The sequence below is a fragment of the Puma concolor genome, chromosome E2, assembly GCF_028749965.1.
Source record: "Puma concolor isolate L17-30 chromosome E2, mPumCon1.1.hap2, whole genome shotgun sequence".
In the NCBI taxonomy this organism is placed as follows: domain Eukaryota; kingdom Metazoa; phylum Chordata; class Mammalia; order Carnivora; family Felidae; genus Puma; species Puma concolor.
In genome coordinates this window covers 55,792,420-55,811,987 of record NC_141681.1, presented here as the reverse complement: position 1 = coordinate 55,811,987, position 19,568 = coordinate 55,792,420, and the positions used below count along the sequence as shown (strand labels likewise).

At 47.8% G+C, this 19,568-nt stretch overlaps 1 protein-coding gene across 4 annotated transcripts; it reads right to left on the bottom strand.

The window, feature by feature from the left end:
* Positions 1 to 9,525: 9,525 nt before the first annotated feature.
* On the bottom strand, positions 9,526 to 18,311 carry LOC112851191 (myeloid cell surface antigen CD33-like). Of its 4 annotated transcripts, XM_025914736.2 has the most exons (7): positions 18,169 to 18,271; positions 17,731 to 18,108; positions 17,314 to 17,592; positions 17,037 to 17,084; positions 15,532 to 15,628; positions 15,162 to 15,243; positions 9,526 to 10,007 (listed from the first exon to the last, which is right to left on the bottom strand). In XM_025914736.2, exons 1-7 carry the CDS (start codon positions 18,206 to 18,208, stop codon positions 9,843 to 9,845), a joined length of 1,089 nt encoding a protein of 362 aa, XP_025770521.2. In that variant the 5' UTR covers positions 18,209 to 18,271; the 3' UTR covers positions 9,526 to 9,842. The 4 variants fall into 4 exon arrangements, with proteins under 4 accessions (XP_025770521.2, XP_025770520.2, XP_086546704.1 ...); XM_025914735.2 differs by having other exon boundaries at positions 17,731 to 18,311; XM_086690578.1 differs by lacking the exon at positions 17,037 to 17,084.
* Between the last annotated feature and the right edge of the window lie 1,257 nt (positions 18,312 to 19,568).

Here is a 19,568-nt window from a genome sequence, read left to right as displayed (position 1 = left end):
AGCGTGAGCTGGTAAGAACACAGGCAGGGTTTGTAGGAAACCCCATTGCTCTGTGCAGCTAGGAGGTGAGTTCCCAGGTCTGAATGGCCAGAGTGGATGGGACCAGGACTCCGAGGGGGATCTTGAGCTTCTTGATCAGCTCATAGCCCCCTGCCCCAGGCTTCCCTGGGGTTGCATGCACCAGGCCATGCCTGGGAATTGGGCATTTGCTGCAAGATGACAGCACAGCATGATGTTGAGGGAGAATGCCCAGGTGTGCCTGGCCCTCCCAGCCTCCAAGCCTCAGTTTCCTCAGGAGTCCCATGGAAGGATCACAGTCAATACTTTGTCTGGGGGAGAATCCCACAGGAGGACAGGGGTGGGCATTTTCGGCAGAGGCGGGTGTGGCCATCTTGCATGTCAAATGCCTGGTCCTGTCCATTCCTCAGTGGTCATTCTGAGTCCTGCCTGTAGTAAGAAGCTCCTGGTGGTCAGTCCTGCCCTGAAGCTTCTTGATGGTACTGTGTTGTGATAACCCTAGCAAACCAGTGCATGGGGTTTTTGAGAAGACGGATGTGTTCATACAAGAAAAGTGCTCCCAGCAGGCTGGTCTGGCCCACCCTGGGCAAAGTCCGCACAGTGGCCAGTGGCGGGCCTGTAGGAGAGGGCTGATCTGAAGACGGAGGAAAAGGGAAGGGACAGATTTGGTAACGGTCTCTTCTGTGCTCGGATCTCTGCCTCACTCTTACTTAACCCCAGCCACACCTCCCCTTCTCTCCCCAGGACAGGACAGGCTCTGTGGGCCCCTGTTCCAGCTGGTCCCTCTGCTGGCTGAGCTGCTCCCGTCTTCGGAGCAGGGAGTCCTGGAGGCTGGGCTGAGTTAAGGCTGACCTTGGGGGAGCAACAGCCAGGGCCAGGACGGGGGAATCAGAGACACAGTCACAGCCTGGGGTGGACAGGGCTGACCCAGGAGCGAGGATGGGGCTGTCGGAGCCCGGAGGAGGGGGTGAGGATGTGCCTGGACGATGGGACAGCTGAGCCAGAGCTGGAGGGTGAGAAGGGTTTTCTGGGAGGCAGGCTTGTCTTATTCCAGAGAGCAGGTGGTGTGAGCAGACGGGGGGTCTGCCTGCAGCTCTGGCTGTGTTCTGGTCAGCCCCTGTGCATGTCAGTCATCAGGCTCTCTGCTCCAGGGGCCAAAGAAATCCAGTCTGATCTGAACCACCACGTTCCCCCACCCCCTCCTCCGCCTCCCATCTTCCCCCTCCTCCCCCTCCTCCTAACTCCCTTCCCTCCTCCTCTTCTCCTCCTCATCTTCCTCCTCCTCCTGTCTTCCTCCCTTTCCTCCTTCCCCACTCCTCCCCATCTTCTTCCTCCTCCTCCTCCTTCTGTTTTGGGAAAGAGAACGGTAACTGAACCACCCGATGAACTCTGCAGCCAATGAAGCTCATAGGTGTCCCAAGCAGGGGACCCTGGTTCCTCTGACCAGGTCTCTTCATCAACACCCAAGTTATCAGGAAGACGCCCCAAGGGCTTCCTCAGGGAGCCTAGAGTCAGGGTAGAAGGCGCTGGAGTATCCAAAAAGATGTTCTATTGGGTTGGGATGGACCCAGGACCATGGGAAGATCTTTCCAAGCACCCTTGGGGGGCTCCTAGTATGTCCCATGAACTCCTCTCACACCCCCCATGGGGCCCTCAGAGAAGGATTGAGAGGGAACTCCAGGAACAGAGACACTTTGTAGTACACCTGGGCCTCCCACATTGGCCCATGACCCCAGAGCCCAGCCATTTTTGCCCCCTGCTCTTTCACTCCCCGCTCCCCTTAGGTGACTTCACTTTGCTTCTCACTGGTCCTGGCTTCGTGTCCATCTTCCAAAGACCAAGAGATGTTTCCATCATCCCTGTCCATTCCCTGGTGATTGGCCTCAGTTCTTCCAGACACAGGCCAGCAGCTGGGCTGGCGAGGTCTCTGGATCTGCCGATTCAAGGACAGCAGGGACAGGTGGATGGTGATGTTGGTGGGCAGGAGAGGTGTGTACGAGAACAAAAAGGTGGCCCACATGGCAGAAAGTGGCACAGAGTCACAGGGCACCTCGACCTTTCTCTTCTGCTGGGACATTGGATCTGTCTGGTCTGAGAACTAGGACCTCAGCCTTCCCAGAGCAAAGCTCCCTGCGTGAGGAGTCAGTGGCTAATGCCTCATCTTGTGTGGTTGTGGTGTTTGTGTATCTGTAGTGTATGTGTCTGTGTATATGCATGTGTACTTGTGTCTGTAGTCTCTGTGTGTGCCTCTGTTGTGTGTGTGTTTCTTTGGTTTGTGTATATATATGTGTGTGTCTGTGTTTGCTGTCTGTGTGTGCATGTCTGAGGTATGTGTGTCTATGTATATTTGAAGTGTGTATGTGTCTGTGTATCTATGCGTGTCTGTGGTTTTTGTGTGTATTTCTGTATTGTGTCTGTATATATGTGTGTGTGATTTCTGTGTGAGTATTTTGAGCTGTGTCTGTGATCTCTATATGTATCTTTGAAGTACATACGTGTCTGTATTTGTGTGTATGTGTGTCTGTGTCCTCTGTGTGCATATTTAAGTTGTGTGTATGTGTCTATATAAAGGCTTGTGGTGCGTGTGTGTATATGTGTGTGCACTCAAACGTCAGTTTCTCAATGATAACATCCACGGACAACATATTGAAGAGTATAATCCATTTCATATCCCCTATATATCTTTCTCTTTTGTTTTTCTTCAAACTCCTTATCATGAATCAATATAACACATAATCTGCTTAATTATTGTCTGTCTCTCTTGTCATTAAAATGTAAGCTTCACAAAGGAACTTGTATCTCCCATCTACTGCTGAATCCACTCTGACTATAAAGATGGCTGGCATAACATTAGGGGATCAATGAATACTTGCTTTGAGAATTGTAAGGATGTTGGGGTGCCTGGCTGGCTCGGTTGGTGGACCACGTGAATTTTCATCTTGGGGTTGTGGGTTCGAGCTCCATGTTGAGTGTAGAGATTACTTAAAAAAATAAAATCTTAAAAAAAAGAATTGGGGCACCTCGGTGGCTTGGTTGGTCGAGCGTCTGACTTTGGCTCAGGTCATGATCTTGCAGTTCGTGGGTTCCAGCCCAGCATCGGGCTCTGTGCTGACAGCTCCAGAGCCTGGTTCCGATTCTGTCTCCCTCTGTCTGCCCCTCCCCCGCTTCCTCTCTGTCTGTCTTTCTCTCAAAAATAAATAAACATTTAAAAAAAGAATTGTAAGAATATTTAGAATAAGTGAAATAAGATTGCTGGCTGTCTCCAATGAAAACGTATGTATTCTTTTTTTTTTAATTTTTTAATGTTTATTTTTGAGAGAGAGAGAGACAGTGCAAGTTGGGGGGCGGTGCAGAAAGAGAGGGAGACACAGAATCTGAAGCAGGCTCCAGGCTCCAAGCCATCAGCACAGAGTCCAATGCGGGGCTCAAACTCTCAAACCGGGAGATCATGACCTGAGCCAAAGTCAACACTTAACCGTCTGAGCCACCCAGGTGCCCCAAAAAGTATGTATTCTTTAGAGCATGCCCTTTTGGGGTTATCTGATTCTAGCATTTTATTGCCTTTGAACTATTTTATTTTAATTTAATTTAATTTTAATTTTAATTAAAATTTTTTTTAACGTTTATTGATTTTTGAGAGAGAGAGAGCATGAGAAAGAGAGAGACAGCATGAGCAGAGGGAGAGGCAGAAAGAGAGAGGGAGACACAGAATCCGAAGCAGGCTCCAGGCTCATGACCCATCAGCACAGAGCCCAACATGGTGCTCGAACTCAAAAACCGTGAGATCATGACCTGAGCTGAAGTCGGACACTTAGCCGACTGAGCCACTCAGGTGCCCCAAATTTTATTTTATTTTTAATATTTGTTTATTTTTGAGAGAGAGAGGCAGACAGCAAGCAGGGGAGGGGCAGACAGAGAGGGAGACACAGAATCCAAAGTAAGCTCCAGGCTCAGCTGTCAGGACAGAGCCCGACACTGGGCTCCAATTCATGGGAGCCATAAGTTGGATGCTTAACCAACTGAGCCACCAAGGCACCCCTCTCTGAACTATTTTAAATGCTATGATTTATAGATAACTAATAACAATGCAAATAGTTCTTGTCCACAGACATGCATATACATTCTGTCTGGCTGGGGTGGGGGTGGGGGACCTGAATCTTCCTACCAAGCAAGTTTTACATGCTTCACAAATTCATTTCAATATTCCTTTACCCCATATAAATTTGTGCATCTTTAATTTCTGCCTGGTCCCCTCGTTCATAATGAATTAAATAAAATGCTGTTCATCGGGTATAAAGTTTCAATCATGCAAAGTGAAAAAGTTCTACAACATAGTGACTACAATTAACACTAATGTACGCTTAAAATTTTGTTAAGAGGTTAGATCTGATAGTGTGTGTGGGGTTTTTTTTTTTTTTGCCAAAATAAAAAAATCTCTTTTTTTAAATTTAAATTTTAGTTAGTTAACACACAGTGCAATATGGGTTTCAGGTGTAGAATTTAGTGATTCATCACTTACATACAACACCTAGTGCTGAAAAAATCTTTAACACATGTTTATTTTATATCTATGTGAGGGTCATGATGTTGCCTTTAAAAATGTTATTCTTTGGGGTGCCTGGGTGGCTCAGTCGTTTGAGTGTCCAACTTCAGCTCAGGGCATGCTCTCACAGTTCGTGGGTTCAAGCCCCACATCAGGCTGCCTGCTGTCAGCCTGTCAGTGTGGGGCCCACTTCAGATCCTCTGTTCCCCTCTATTTACCCCTCCCCCAGCTTGTACTTTCCCCAAAATAAATAAATATTTTTAAAAAATTTTTATTCTTTGATAGAATAAATAAATTAGTCTGTGCTTCTGTGCATGTGTTGGCTGTTGGCTTATGGTGTGCTGTAGGCATTAGAAACTGGTCCCTGCCCGCCCTGAGCCAAGTAAGGTGGTCCATGTAACAGCTTGAGCTCATCTTAAAGGATTTTGCTATTTCCACTTGGGCAACTGGGAGCCAATGGAGGGTTAGAAGCTGGAAATGACACTTGGGCTTTTAGAATTCTCTCTGGCTTCTCTGTGGAGAACAGATTGGAGGTGGGCAGAAAGCAGGTGAGAAGATGAATTTCCTTGACTGTGTATTTCTGTTCCCAAGATAGAAAGTGAGTCCTTGGGAGCAAGAATGTGCATTTCTCACAAGCAATTGTAGACTTGGTTTGCACCCTGTAATGACAAATTCTATAGGAGGTGATAAATATGTGTCAAGTGGCAATATTTATATAAAGGTAAACACACAAGTAGTAGAATCTTGCAAAAAGTATAGCTTCAATTTTGGTGAAGAAGATGACATAAAAAATGACTTTCCTCTCCTTGCATCTACTCACTCACAACCATAGGGAATAGTTTGGGAGACCAGAAGTGACAGGTGAACAAAAGTTTATTCATTTGTGTGTGTGTTCAGGGGCAGAGAGAAATCAGCAAAGTGCCTCCTTATTGTGCAGAGGTGGGTGAGGGGTGGAGAGAAAGGTTTGGGAGACAATGATTACAGTGCCCCCATGTCTGGCCCCTCCTTTGGACTCCCATGTCCAGGACTTTACCTTATCCTAAGAGGCAAATAATCTCCAGTTCTTCTCATCTTTTCTTTTCTAGAAGTTTCCAACTCTGCCTGTGAAAACCTGAGTGTCCTGTAGAATGCTGGCTGTGTGGGTGAATAGTGGTGAACCTTGCTCTGGTGTTTGGGGGACTCAGATAAGGGGTTGCCTGGGTAGGAGCCTGATTGCCTGGTGTAGTAGACCCTGGAGGGGCCACAGGGGAGGAAGCCAGCTCCCATGTGGGCACTCCTGAGCAGGGTGAGGACCAGAAAGAGGAACATATGAGGGGATTTGTGCAGGCATGAAGTTCCTGTTTCCAACCCTATCGGCAGGACCCAGGCTTCCTGCCACTTCCCAGCTCTGGGGCTCAAGACATCCTGGGTTAGTAACTGTAAGAGTTGCCGGGGCAGTAGTTGAGGTGCGAGCCTTGGAGTGGTTGAGACCACGTAAGAGGGACAAGGAGGCTCCCAGACAGAAATGTGAGGAAACATGGAAAAAGGAAAAACCCACCCCAGACTGAAAGAGTGAAAACAATTTAAATGGAGAAAGAAAAAAAAAAAAAAAAGCATCTCTGAAGTTATTCAGGCTTGGTAGGAAGACAGCTACAAAATTAAACAGAAACCTTATTTCTCCCAAGGTCTTACAACAGGTCTAAATACCATAAGGACCTCCTCTTTGAGTGATTAATACTTTCTTGCCAGAAATTCCCAAGACTGGCTTTATTATTCCATCTAATTACTGGAGACACCCATGCCTAAACCTCACCTCAGGACAGCACCTAATCCCCGGTTGACACCTTTTTGGGACAAAGCGCCCGAGTCTGACGAGGGAAGCACACACTACGGGGTCCCAGACATACCTGACCAACATCATTGACCTAGGATGTCACCAGACCCTTCCCTGGGCTCCTCCCACTCTGCACTGGGGGCTGATAAATGGCTCTCCGGGAGGTCGCTCTCCGTCCACCAGGAGACGCTGACGCCTGGAGAGCCCTAGGCAGGGGAGCTGGTGCTGTCCGTGGTGCTGAAACAGGGTCGCATTTTTGAGCTCCGGTACCTCCCAGCTCAGCAGAAGGGCTTGACCCAGATGCTTATGTTCCACTTTAAGGCCAGGAGGTCAAGTGGGTGGAGTTGGATGGAGCCAGAGGAGCAGTCAAGAGTGAGTGGTGCTGGCCTCTCTCTCCTTCATCTACGACCCCTCCTGTTCACTCTCAGGCATTGTTGCTCCTGTGGATGACGTCTGTCTGCCCCATTTGGTTGAGCCTTCTTGCTAAGGCCCTCTGCTTACTGGCCTCTGTATGCTCCTTTAATATAGCTTACTTCATCACACACACACACACACACACACACACGCACACACACACCTTCTGAAAGTGAGGAAGCTAGTCTTCACATTTGACAAAGGAGAACTTAGCGTCAGAGTCAGAAGTATTAGACAGCATGCTTGGATCTCTTTGTCCCTTTCTGTCCATCTGCCTCAGTGTTTCTAAGCAGGAGATATCTCAAGTCTGATGAGGAAGGTAAGCATTTTCTGGACACTTGTTTCCAGCTCTAACTGATTCCCCTTGTGGTGGTGGTCCTGCCTGATTGTCAGAAGAGCTCCCCTTCCATCCAGGAGAGAAATGAGCCTACCTGGCTCCCTCCTGTTTCTCAGTCAGGACTTGGGAAACAATGGGTCTGAGTGTCTTTCCTCTGATAGGTGGGGGTGGGTGGGTGGGGACTGAGATGTTCTGCCTCTGTGTTGTTCCCCTAGTCCTGGGGTCCCAAGCCAATTCACCTCGTACTCACAATGTTTCAGAATCCTCTTTTGGTTCTTGCACAACTTACAGGATTTTTAGTTGTGAGCGGAGGGAGGAATGATGGGTTGATGATAACTTGTCTGGGTTGGAAATCTAACCATTAACTTTTAATGTTTTCAACAGATGGTTGGCTCATGTCACCCAGCTTGACATTAACATAAACAGAAGTCTGACTCAGCTGTCCCTCCTGGATGTAAGGCAGAGAGAGTTAGGCCACAGACATTTTTTTCACACCACACCAAAATCCTCCATTTGTTTTTAGGTGTTACTTTATGATTTTATGGCATTATGCTTTATCCTTGACATGGATTCGGTGCTACTGGGGGGTTTGGGACTGTTTTATTCAAGATGATTTTTATTTTAAGTAAAATATTCATTTTTTTTAGGAGGAAGATTAAAAATTCCTGCTTGCCTTCACCATCTCAACCCTGACATCTATTTTTTTTTTAAGTTTATTTTGGGGATAAGAAGGTGCCAAATAGATGATGACCTAGTGATGGGTCTTCCTGGAGGAGAAATGTGGATGCAAGAAGATGGTGAGGAATGCGCAAGCATGGGAACACTTAGAGAATGATAGGAAGGATCGCTGAGCTAGGATATGGAGATGCACAAATAGACTGGGAAAGATTAAAAACAACCTGGAATTGGGGTGCCTGGGTGGCTCAGTCGGTTAAACGTCCAACTTCGGCTCAGGTCATGATCTCATGGTTTGTGAATTCAAGCCCCGCATTGGGCTCTCTGCTGACAGCTCAGAGCCTGGAGCCTGCTTCGGATTCTGTGTCTCCTTCTCTCTCTGCCCCTCCCCTGCTCAAGCTCTGTCTCTGTATAGGACTCTGTCAAAAATAAATAAAAGTTTAAAAAAAACAACCTGTAATAGAGGTCAGAAAACTATAGCTAGTGGGCTGCCTACTTTTGTAAATAAAATTTTGTTGGAACACATCCACTTTAATTCATTTCTAGCATGTCTATGGCTGCATGTGCACTATAAACACAGGGTTGGATAGTTGCTACAGAGACCATACAGCTTGCAAAGCCTAAAATATATGCTCTCTGCCCCTCTGAAAAAAAAAAATTCCTGCCCCCTGATCTGGAAAGTCAGATTAGAGGCTTATAAATTAGTCTTTGGGGCTGAGGAGATGGAGAGGTATTTTGACTGTGGTCAGCCCTGATTTTTAGGAGGTTGTGTAAATGTTAATATGTGATTTTGCCTCTAACAGGACTAGTAGGAAGCAGGCAGGAAGGAAAGGGAGGACTCAGAAGGGGAGAGGGATGATGCTGGAGGCCAAGTCAGGGAAGAGATCCATGGGGAGGGTTTTCTTTGTCTGATAAATATTCACTAATATTTACCATTAAGTACTATGTATGCATATAGAGTTTATTTTTTCCAGCTTTATTAAGATATAATTGACACATAACATTGTGTAATTTTATTTATTTATTTTTTTATTTTTTAAAAATTTTTTTTTCAACGTTTATTTATTTTTTTGGGGACAGAGAGAGACAGAGCATGAACAGGGGAGGGGCAGAGAGAGAGGGAGACACAGAATCGGAAACAGGCTCCAGGCTCTGAGCCATCAGCCCAGAGCCTGACGCGGGGCTCGAACTCACGGACCGCGAGATCGTGACCTGGCTGAAGTCGGACGCTTAACCGACTGCGCCACCCAGGCGCCCCTATTTATTTTTTTAATGTTTACTTATTTTTGAGAGAGACAGTGCAAGCCATGGAGGGGCAGACACACACACACACACACACACACACACACACACACACAATCCGAAACAGTCCCAATCTGAAAAAGGCTCCAGGCTCTGAGCTGTCAGCACAGAGTCCGAAGTGGGGCTCAAACTCATGATCTGTGAGATCATGACCTGAGCCGAAGTCAGACGCTTAACCGACTGAGCCACCCAGGTGCCCCTACATTGTGTAAATTTAAAGTGTACAATGTAATGATTTGATATATGTGTACATTGCAAAATGATTGCCACATGGGAGGATTTTGAGTACAGAGTGAGACTGACTCATTGCTGATGTGGTGTCCGGGACAGAACATATCCAGCCTCTAAGTGAAATGTCACTGACACCTTTCTGTCCAAGGGGGAAAGAACCAATGTGCACCAATGTCTCACAACGCAGCAGGATTTGTGCTGTGTGTTTTCCATATGCACTTTAATCCTCATGGAAGCCCTTACATCCATTTTGTAAAGCAGAAAACCGAGACATGGAGGAGTAAGGTGGCTTGCCTGACATCATAGTGCTAATAAATGAAAGAGCCTTGAATCCATGCCAGGCCTCTCTGATTGCAAAGCCTTAGTTCCAATACAGCAAGAAACTCACATGTAGTAGTTTATAAGTCCATTGCCTATGGGGATGTTAAGTCTCCAAGAACCAGCCTTTGGGTCCCCCTTCCTAGAGGATATGGACGCTCCCTCTGAGGCTGTTTGCTCCAGGTGGTTTGTCACTTTGTATTGACCTCTGAATATTCTGTGCAGGTGTTCTCCTTCATCTTGTGAAAGCTGATGGAGGCATAATGCAGCTCCTCCTCCATTTCCAAGGTGGGGGGCACCCCTGCAGAGCTTGTGGGCTCAGCAGGGAGTTCTGGCTCAGACTCCTGCTGGTAACCCTGTGTGGAGAGCAAAGAAGGGATCAGAGCAGGGCTCTTGGGGTGGGAGTGGGGGGTAAGGTGAGAAGGCAGAGAGGGTCCATGAAGTGAATTTGATTTAATAGGACATTGCTTTCTTCCACTCTTTTATCAAACATTTCTTATTTAGCAAATATAACACTATTGATTGCTTTCAAATTTTACTGAGCACTCACTCAGACCTATGCGGAAAATAGTTTACATAGAGAGAAACTAATTGTCAGAGAGGTTAGGTGCTACCCGGGGCCACACATCTGTTGATCATGAACTCAATCCTGGTCACTCTGGCACGGGACATGCAGGAGGGTGTTTATGAAAAGTTGACTTTTCTTCTGGGTATGTCTCCTTTGTTCTCACACTGTTACCTACATCCACAACACTTCTGACACCAGATTTGTGGGGTTTTCCCCACAGCAAGCAATTCTCCAACACCAGCTGAGTGGCCTGCAGTTCACTTCAATTCTGACACTCCCTACCCAGAGATAATGCCGGATCCCACACATTAAGGGCTCGGTCTTACAAGGCTAACCTCACCCCCAATTCACCTGCCAATAGGAAGTCGAGGTTGTAACCCGTGCTTCTGGCCAACTGGCTATAAATTCGTGGTTGCCATAACACCTATCTCAGGTTTCATTAATTTGCTAGAGTGGCTCATAGAACTCAGGAAAGCAGTTTGCTGTTTACCAGCTTATTATAAAAGGATGTGATAAAAGACACAGATGAACATCCAAATGGAAGAGGTGCCTAGGGTGAGGTGGGGGTGGGGAGTGGCAGGAGCTTCCACACCCTCTCCGGATGTACTGTTAGCATCTCCGTGTTGGAAGATTCCAACTTGGAACTTCCTTGAGCTCCATACTTTTGGGATGTTAATGGAGACTTCATCATATAGACATGATGGATCACTAATTTCATTTCTAGCATCTCTCCCCTCTCTGGATAATGGGGAGTGGGGATGAAAATACTGAGCTTCTAATCATGGCTTGGTCTTTCTTGTGATCTGCTCATCCAGAAGCCCACCCAGAGTCACCTTGTTAGAACAAAAGATGCTCCTATCACCCAGAAGGTTCCAAGGGATGTAGAAGTATGACCATTTTCTGTTGCAGATTAATTTCTCAAGATTTATGGCAACATTTCTCAAGAGCATTTGCACTTCCTCTCCTCCCATTTTCTCTTGAACTCATTCCAATCAAGAAAACTTCCTCCACTGGGCAACCAGATCTGCTTTTCTCAAGATTAACTGTGACACCATGTCCTAAATTTAAATGGTCATTTCTCAGAACTGATCTTACTGGGATTACTACCATTTGAAACAAATAAGCGTTCTCTTCTCCTTGAAACTTCATCTCCCTTTGGCTACCAGGACCCAAATCTACACTCTTTTTGTCATTTCTTTTTTTTTCTCAGTGGTCTTCTTGTTGTTTTCACCTTGTAGCCCTGTCTCTCCCGGGGTTCTGTCTGTGGACCTCTTCTCTTCCTTGTGGCTTCATCCCCTATCAGACCTTGATGTGTATGCTCCCCAAATCTCTGTGCCTCCTACCTGGACCCCTCTCCTGAGCTCCAGACCCTTGACATCTAACTTGTCTTCTTCATTTGGACATCTCAGAGGCACCTGAAGCTTATAGTAACCAAAATAAAGTTTGAACCCCCCTGAGAAATATACTCCCACAGAGATGGCAATTTCAGGAATTGGTGGTTCAATTATTTATGTTGCTCAAGGCAACCACATCGGAGTCATCTTTGGTATCTATGGACATGTATGGGCATCTATGGGTATTTATGACATCTATTAACATGTCTGGACATGCATGGACACCTGTGGATATTTATGGCATCTGTGGAGTCATTTTTGGCATTTATCACATCCATGTGGTGGAGGCAGTGAACTATCTCTGCTCACATCACACACATACTCTACCATTCCATTAGCAAATCCTGATTCATCATTGTTACCCATTGGACTATGTCTTATGGACTGAATTGTGTCTCCTTGGATTTATATGCTGAAGCTCTAACACCCAGTGCGCTGTATTTGGGGATGGGGCTTTTAAAAAAGTAATTAGGTTTAAGTGAGGTCATTAAGATAGGGCCCAAAATGACTTACGTCCTCATAAGAAGAAGAGACCCTGGAGATGTGTGTGCATAGAGAAAAGGCCACGTGAGGACATAGAGAGAAGGTAGTAATCTGCAAGCCAAGGGGAGAGTTTTCAGGAGAAACTAACCCTGCCATCACCTTGATCTTGGACTTCCAGCATAACAAAATATATGTTTCTGTAGTTTAAGACACTCAGTCTACAGTATCTTGTTATGGGAGGCTACATTATCTCTTGCCTGGATTACTTGAGTTTCTTCCTATTTGGTGTCCTCTTTTCCTAGCCTGATATAGGTATTCTCAGCACAGCAGACAGAGTGATCCCATTAAAATGAGCATCAGTTCATGTCTGTGAAATAATAAAAGATAAATGTGTATCAGAAGACAGAGAGAGAGAGAGAGAGAGAGAGAGAGAGAGAGATCTGCCCTTGGTTCCTGTACAGATTTCCTAAGACCCTTTTAAATTTCCTAAGTGATAAGAGTGCTAGGAGCATCTTCTGGTCTAATCTTTGGTCTTTGACCCTGGTTCTTGACACAGAGTTCCTAACTCCCTTGGGATTTCCTGGACAACAGCAGTGTCTTTTGTTCTAATGATGCGAATCTTGGTTGGCTCCTGGATGGAGGCTGGTCACAGAAATACAAAGCTGCGGTTAGAAGCTTGGAACTTCCAGCCCCATGTCCTCATCCCCCAGGAAGGGGAGAGGGGTGGGAAATAGAGGTAATGATCAATCACGTCTATGTCCATAAAAATCCCAATAGTATGGGGGTGGTTGTTAGGCAGCTTCTGGGTTGGTAAATATGTGGAGGGTGGCATACCTGGAAATAACTTGGGAGCTCCACACATCTCTTCTATCTGGATGTTCATCTGTATCCTTCATCATATACTTTTATAATAAACTGGTACACAGTAAATAAAATGCTTTCCTGAGTTCTGTGGGCCTCTCTGACAAAGTAATTGAAACCGAGGAAGGGGGTCGTGGGAACACCCGATTTATAGCCAGTTGGTTAGAAGCACAAGTGACAACTTGAGCTTGCGGTTGGTGTCTTAAGGGCGGTGGGGCTGTCTTATGGGCTGAGCCCTTATCTGTGGGATGTGATGCTAGCTCCAGATAGATAGTGTCAGAATTGAGTTGAGTTGTACAGTAGGACCTCCAGAGGGTGTCAGAGAGGATTACTTGGTGTGGTGAAAACCACACACACATTTAGAGACCAAAAGAGTTAGAAGTTAGGTATTTTGGATGAGTAGTAGTTCTGTGTGGTTTTCCTTTACGTTATCAGCCTTCTCAAAATACAAAGGTAATTATGGTGAACTGCAGGGCCTTGCAACGTCTGCAGCCCCCATGCCTCTCTCCATCTTCATTTCCTACCCATCGTTACCCACTGCCCCCCTCCCACACAGCTCTGTTCAAACACACTGTCCAACTTGCTGTTTTCCCCACACACCAGGCATGCCGCAACCTCAGGACCCCCAAACCTTGTTTAGAGCCATAGTGATTCTCTCAGGGTTCGCGCTGTGCTCCCTCACTTCCTGCGGGTGTCTTCTCAAAGACTCCAGTGCCAGGACTGACACCTCTCATTCTTCCATCTAATGCCCTTCCATAGCACTATTTCCTGACAATTTCTTGCATATTTTCACTACCTATATGTTCACTGTTTTCTCCACACACACACACCCCTCAATAAATGTAAGTCCTTGACAGCAGGGACATTTTATATTTGTAACATACATATTTGTAAAAACAGAGATATTTCCCAAGTATCCAGAACAATCGACAAGTGGAAGATATTTGCAAAGGAATGAATGAAGGCAAGGTGATTGCAGATCATGTACTCAGAAACCTCAGTGATGTCCACCTTAGAGTTTTAAATGAATAAATGAAAATTAGAGCTTGGAGATGAGCAGGACTAGGGCAGATTGACATAGACACGTGAGAAGGTGAGCACAGCGGAGCAATGATCCTGAGATGCAAAAATGCTCGCTATGCTTGAGGCGAGTGAGCAGGCTGGTGTCGGAGAGACAGAAGCATTGAAGGGGACCTTGGGTTTCCTGCCCCAAATCTCATACCAAGTTGTGTGGGCACCCGGCTTGCAGCAGTGTGGAGATGCAGTGCTTTTCAAACTTGGTCATGTGGGACAAGGGTTCTGCCTGGAGGTGATGCTAACATGCCAGGGAGGAGAAGCGGGGAGGGCTGCAGCAGGGTAGGGACTAAGAGGGGAGCTCAGCTCAGAGGGAGTGGATGCATTATGCTGTACTGTGGAGAAGCACAGGCCTGCACACCCTGCAGCACATTGGTGTGAGAAGTGCAGGGCTGGGGCGGGACAGGGTTGGGTCGCTGGCAGGGTATTAGGGACACAGGTGCCATCAGGGAGGTGAGTGATCAGCAGGAAGAGTATGTTTAGGAGCGTATTGACCACATGTTTGTGATGCTTTGGCATCTGGGGCCCTGCTAATCCTAGAGGAACTGCCCCTGCCAGGACTAGCCAATCTCTAGAGATGTTAAAGGACTTGCCTTGCAAGCATCTCTTTCATATGCAAACCAACCCATCCAAATCTCACACCCAAACCCTGCTTTATCCAGCTCTTACATTCTGGGTCACTATTCTTCTGCCTAATCACCCCAGGGCCAAGTACCAAGCAACTAGGGACGGCCCCAACACCCCAGAGCTTGCTGAAATGATTCAAACTAGCCAATCTTAAACTCACTTACCCCTTCTCAGCATGCCTTTCCTGTGGAAACTCCAATAAAGGCTCCCATCTGTGTCTCTCTATGCCCCCTCTGCCTTTTGGTCGACCTCAACCCTGTCCATGTGGTCTTATGTGTGATCATGTGTCCTTCTTCCTGGAACTTGAGTAACAGGGTGCCTTTTCAGTGGCAATCACCTCTTGATCTGTTGGCCTCAGACACTGAATAATAATAAAACCTACATTTTCAACTAAGCAGGAAGGTGATGAGCTCATTTCTGGATGTGCTGAATGGAGCATGGCTGTGCGCCACCCCAGGAGATGTAGAGGAGAATCTGCACACCAGGATGCCCACATCACTCACCAGGGGAGCTGGCCCTACAACTGAGTGGATGCCGTCCACGCCCGCTGCTCTCCGGGATGCTGTCTTCCTACAGGTCTTCACTCTGATGAGAGAACCAGGGTCTCTGACATAGGGTCACTCTCTTGAGGCTGGAGTGAGCTACTATGGCAGGTCAATGGTGGAGTGAGCCCAGAAGCCTTCATATCAAGACTTTGTAACAAGGTGCCCCGGCTCCTGGACTTCTGGAACCAGGGCTGGGAACATATTCATGCTTGGCCCAATGGTATCAGCTGGATTCTTACCATGACTGAACCTTTCGCCCTTGCTGTAGGGCCTCACAACCCCTGCAGGTCCCGCTTCTTTCCCTCTCGCCCACATCAACACAGCTCACCCAAAGAAGATGAGGCAGAGGCAGAGAGCAAGCAGCGTGGTGACACCAGCTCCCCAAATGGCACCTTTAATCATTCCTGCCCTGGTCTCCAGGTTCCCTGTAGACAGAGGCACTTGGGGTCAACTCCAATCTTGACAAGCAAGACACGTGGGGTCAACTCCAATCTTGACAAGCAAGACACGTGGGGTCAACTCCAATCTTGACAAGCAAGACACGTGGGGTCAACTCCAATCTTGACAAGCAAGACACGTGGGGTCAACTCCAATCTTGACAAGCAAGACACGTGGGGTCAACTCCAATCTTGACAAGCAAGACACGTGGGGTCAACTCCAATCTTGACAACTCCAGCATACTGAGAGGGGTACTCGTCCCCTCCCATCCAGGGTTCAGCCCTGAGGGTCTCCCACCCACTGCAGGACCTCAGCCTCCACCAGAAGGACATGGTCTGTGTGATACCATGTAGCTCTCACACTCCTGTTCAGCTACTACCATTTTTTCTAGGACCCAGGTTCTTCTCTGCAACAGATCCCAGATCTGTCTGCAGCAGGATCGTGGGGCTCTGGGCCCCGTGGGCGTGCCAGAGAGAGAGAGACATATGCACACAGCATATGTCTCTGTGGGATGTGGAAAGATTTTGTACTTCCTTCTCTCCAGGGAAGCTGTTTGAATCTCCTCTCCTGGCCTCCACTGACCCTGTCTCAGGGCCAAAGGTGGTCTCTTATGCTTCCAGAAGTGGGTGGAAGCAGCCAAGTATATATACTGTGAGCCTAACACACTCAGGGTGAGGGATGTGTCTCTGGGCACCACCTGTCAACCATTTGGTGGGCACTGAAAGAGTCCAAAAGGAGCTCACTGTCCAGGTGGGAACCAGATGTCACTGTCAATGGGAATAGAACAGTGAGGGAAAGCCTGGGCTCAGAGAGAGGTCAAGGTGACAGCTGAGGATTCACAGTCAAAAAATGTCCCGGAGACATTTGGGGACAGTGAAACTACTCTGCACGATACCACTAGATGGATACATGTCATTATGAATTGTCCAACCCATAGAATGCACAACACCAAGAATGAACCCTAATGTCAACTATGGACTTTTGGTGATAAAGGCAATTACATGTAGGTTTGATTGTGAGAAAGGTATTCTCTGGTGGGGGACACAGAGAGTGGAGAGGCTATGCATACAAAAGCAGGGGCTTGGGGGAAATCTCTTTACCTTCAGCTCAATTTTGTTATGAACCTAAAACTCCCCCCCCTCTAAAAATAAAGTCTCCTAAAAATGCCCCAAGGCCTTCAATGACTGGAGGAAGATAAAGAGTATACTCAAGATGGTGGGGAGAAAATAGCAGGTCACCCTGGCAAGACCAGAGTGGGAGGGGATGAGAGAGGTGGGCTGAGGGGGGTTCTCATGTCTAACTACAGCCCACCACACATCTACCCACTGACTCTGAAAGTTCTGCTCTGAAAGAAACTGCTAGTCAGTGCTCCATGGACAGGAGGCTTCTTCCCACCTTTGTCATCCACTAGGCAGACATCAGCTGTCGAGTTCTGTGTGGCACCTAGGATGGGAGGACAGGATTTCCCTCTTTAGTGAGGAAGGGTGATGTGAGATGCATGTGGACATCCTCCCACCCCCAGAAGCCACAGAAACACAGGAGGGACAGGACTTGAGTCATTCGAGGTCCCCTCCTCAGCCAGGCCTCCAGGACTAAAGCACCAGCATCCAGAACCTGGACTTCATGCCCCTCACCCCCTCAGGCACTCAGGTCATCCTGGCCCTACACTCACAGGTGACATTGAGCTGGACGGTCCTTTCCACCATCACACCAGCTGCAGGGAACTTCACCTGACAGGTGAGGTTGGTACCATGGTCCTGGGGCCGTGGGGTGAGGGTGAGCACTGAGGAGAGGTGGGTCCTGGGGCCCAGGGAGGTGAGAGCCGCTGACATCCAGGAGAAGATGGGGGGCGTGCCCTGTTCACAGGCCCAGGGCACAGAGCAGGTCAGGTTCCTGGGGTGTCCACACTCCAAGGTCTCAGGGATGAGGATGTCAGGTGTGTGGGTGAGGGCTGGTGAGGAGAGGGGGAGACACAGGGATCAGAAAGAGGGTCTGAGGTGCCGCCCTGAAAGAAGCCTCAGGCTTCTGTCAAGGTTGTCCCGGGACCCCTATCCTTCCCCTGTGGCCTCCCCTGCAGTGTGCTCCTTACCTGTCACATGCACAGAGAGCTGATTCTGTCTGTAACTATACCTTATATTAATCCCTGTCTCCACCCTAAAGACGTACGTCCCGGAGTCCCTTCTCTGTGCATCTCTGATGTCCAGGGAGCAGTCATGGTCCCGAGGGTCTCCAAGGAGGCGGAATCGGTCCTGGGTCTCCTTCTGTACTTTTCGATCTGGGTTGTTTGTGGCCACTGGAGCATCCAAATATATGTGGGCCCTTCCCCGGAACCAGTAGCCATGAACAGGGTTAGTCAAGTAGCTCGTGGGGTTGGAGAATTTGCAGGGCACGTATACACACAGGCCCTCCTGCACTGTCAGTGACTCCTGCACTTGCAGCCAGTACCTCTCATCCTGAGCCTGGGACCCTGTGGAGAAGGCAGGGTCAGCGGCAGTCCCCAGCTTCCCTCTCCCCTCGGCCCACTCACCTGCCCATAGCAGGAGCAGCAGCAGCGGTGGCAGCAGCATCTAGAGACAGAGGGTGTCTGGGCTTCCTGTGGGTGAAGGAGAAGGGAAGGCAGAGGGAGGGAAGCTGAGGAGGACCCACGGGAAGCTGGGGAGGAGCATGAGGGCTCACGATTTCACAAAGGGGGAACTGCCGCTGCGGAGCTCACCCCCTCTCTGCACAGAGCCTGTGACCCCTGCACTCCCAGTCCAAGACCCGGGAGACCCACCCAGGAGGAGAGACCAAGAACAGACCCTGTATCCTGCCTCCCATCTCCACTCTTCCCTCCACCACTGGAGCCTGGACCAGGACCTCTGAGAGCATATGAGGCATGGGACACAGTGAGTCTCCTAAGATCCTCCCATCTGAGGTGCTTGTCTGAGCAGCATGGTCTACACCAAGGAGCTAATCAACTCTTGTCTACAGCTGGAGGGTCACAGCCTCGTCTGGACCGAGTGGTCAGTCCTGCAAGGTGGAGGATTCTTTAGGTGTGTGAGCATCTGGGGCATAAGAAAAAGAAGGGGGCCACGGTGAGGTGAAGGCAGGATTCCTTCATTGATTCACTGATTGATTCTCCAAATACTTGGTGAACATCTGTGTTGGGGGACCTGAAGACAAGACACATGGGGTTGACCTGGTTCATCCTGCAACAGGGACCCCACCCAAGGCGCCACTTCCTCTGCAGATACGCTGTGCTTTCACTTTGTCCCTGTTAGGTTCACAGCTGCAGGCATGTGTGACCTTGCAATGTCTCTGCTGGCCTACTGCCGGTTTTTTTCTAAATATTCAAGGATGGGTCCATTTTTGTTTTTTTGCTTCTATTATGCTGATACATGAAGTTTCAGTGGCATCTCCAAACGGAAAACCATGTAGCGTCTTCACGTCAAACAAAAGGGAGAACACAAGTTCATGAGCCAGTGGACACTCTTTTCCATGAATGCTGTCTATACAGTCATTTGTGGACTGAAGTAATATGTTTGGTTGCTCATCATACAGATTAGCATTTCCCGTCATGTAAAAACTCTGATTCTCAAGGTGAAATTGGCTCAAAACACATAATATTCCAGAAAACATGAGTGGCATGAATATACGGCTGCAATTAAAATTTTAGGTTCTGCTCATGTATTTTTCCATCTCACTCTGTGGAGTATACATCTGGCAAATCCTTGATGTCTCTATTTACAATATGCATATATAATAGCATTTGCCGTCAACCATTTGTAAAATCTTCAAAACACAATAGTATCTAAATATATGTTCCATAAACATTACTACCATAGAGACACTTTTGCACCTTATCTGATAAGTGAGGAATTGAGTCTCCAATAAGTGAAATCATACCTTATTCTGGATTATTAAAAATGTGCGATTGTGGCACATAAT

Excerpts from the sequence above, each read along its gene's own strand:
- LOC112851191 (XM_025914735.2), bottom strand. The coding sequence starts at position 18,208 with ATGCTGCTGCCACCGCTGCTGCTGCTCCTGCTATGGGCAGGTGAGTGG. Across the intron at positions 17,593-17,730 it reads GCTCTCTGTGCATGTGACAG|CCCTCACCCACACACCTGAC; the intron begins GTAAGGAGCACA and ends TCTCCTCACCAG. Across the intron at positions 17,085-17,313 it reads CGTCCAGCTCAATGTCACCT|GTGCCACACAGAACTCGACA; the intron begins GTGAGTGTAGGG and ends CTCCCATCCTAG.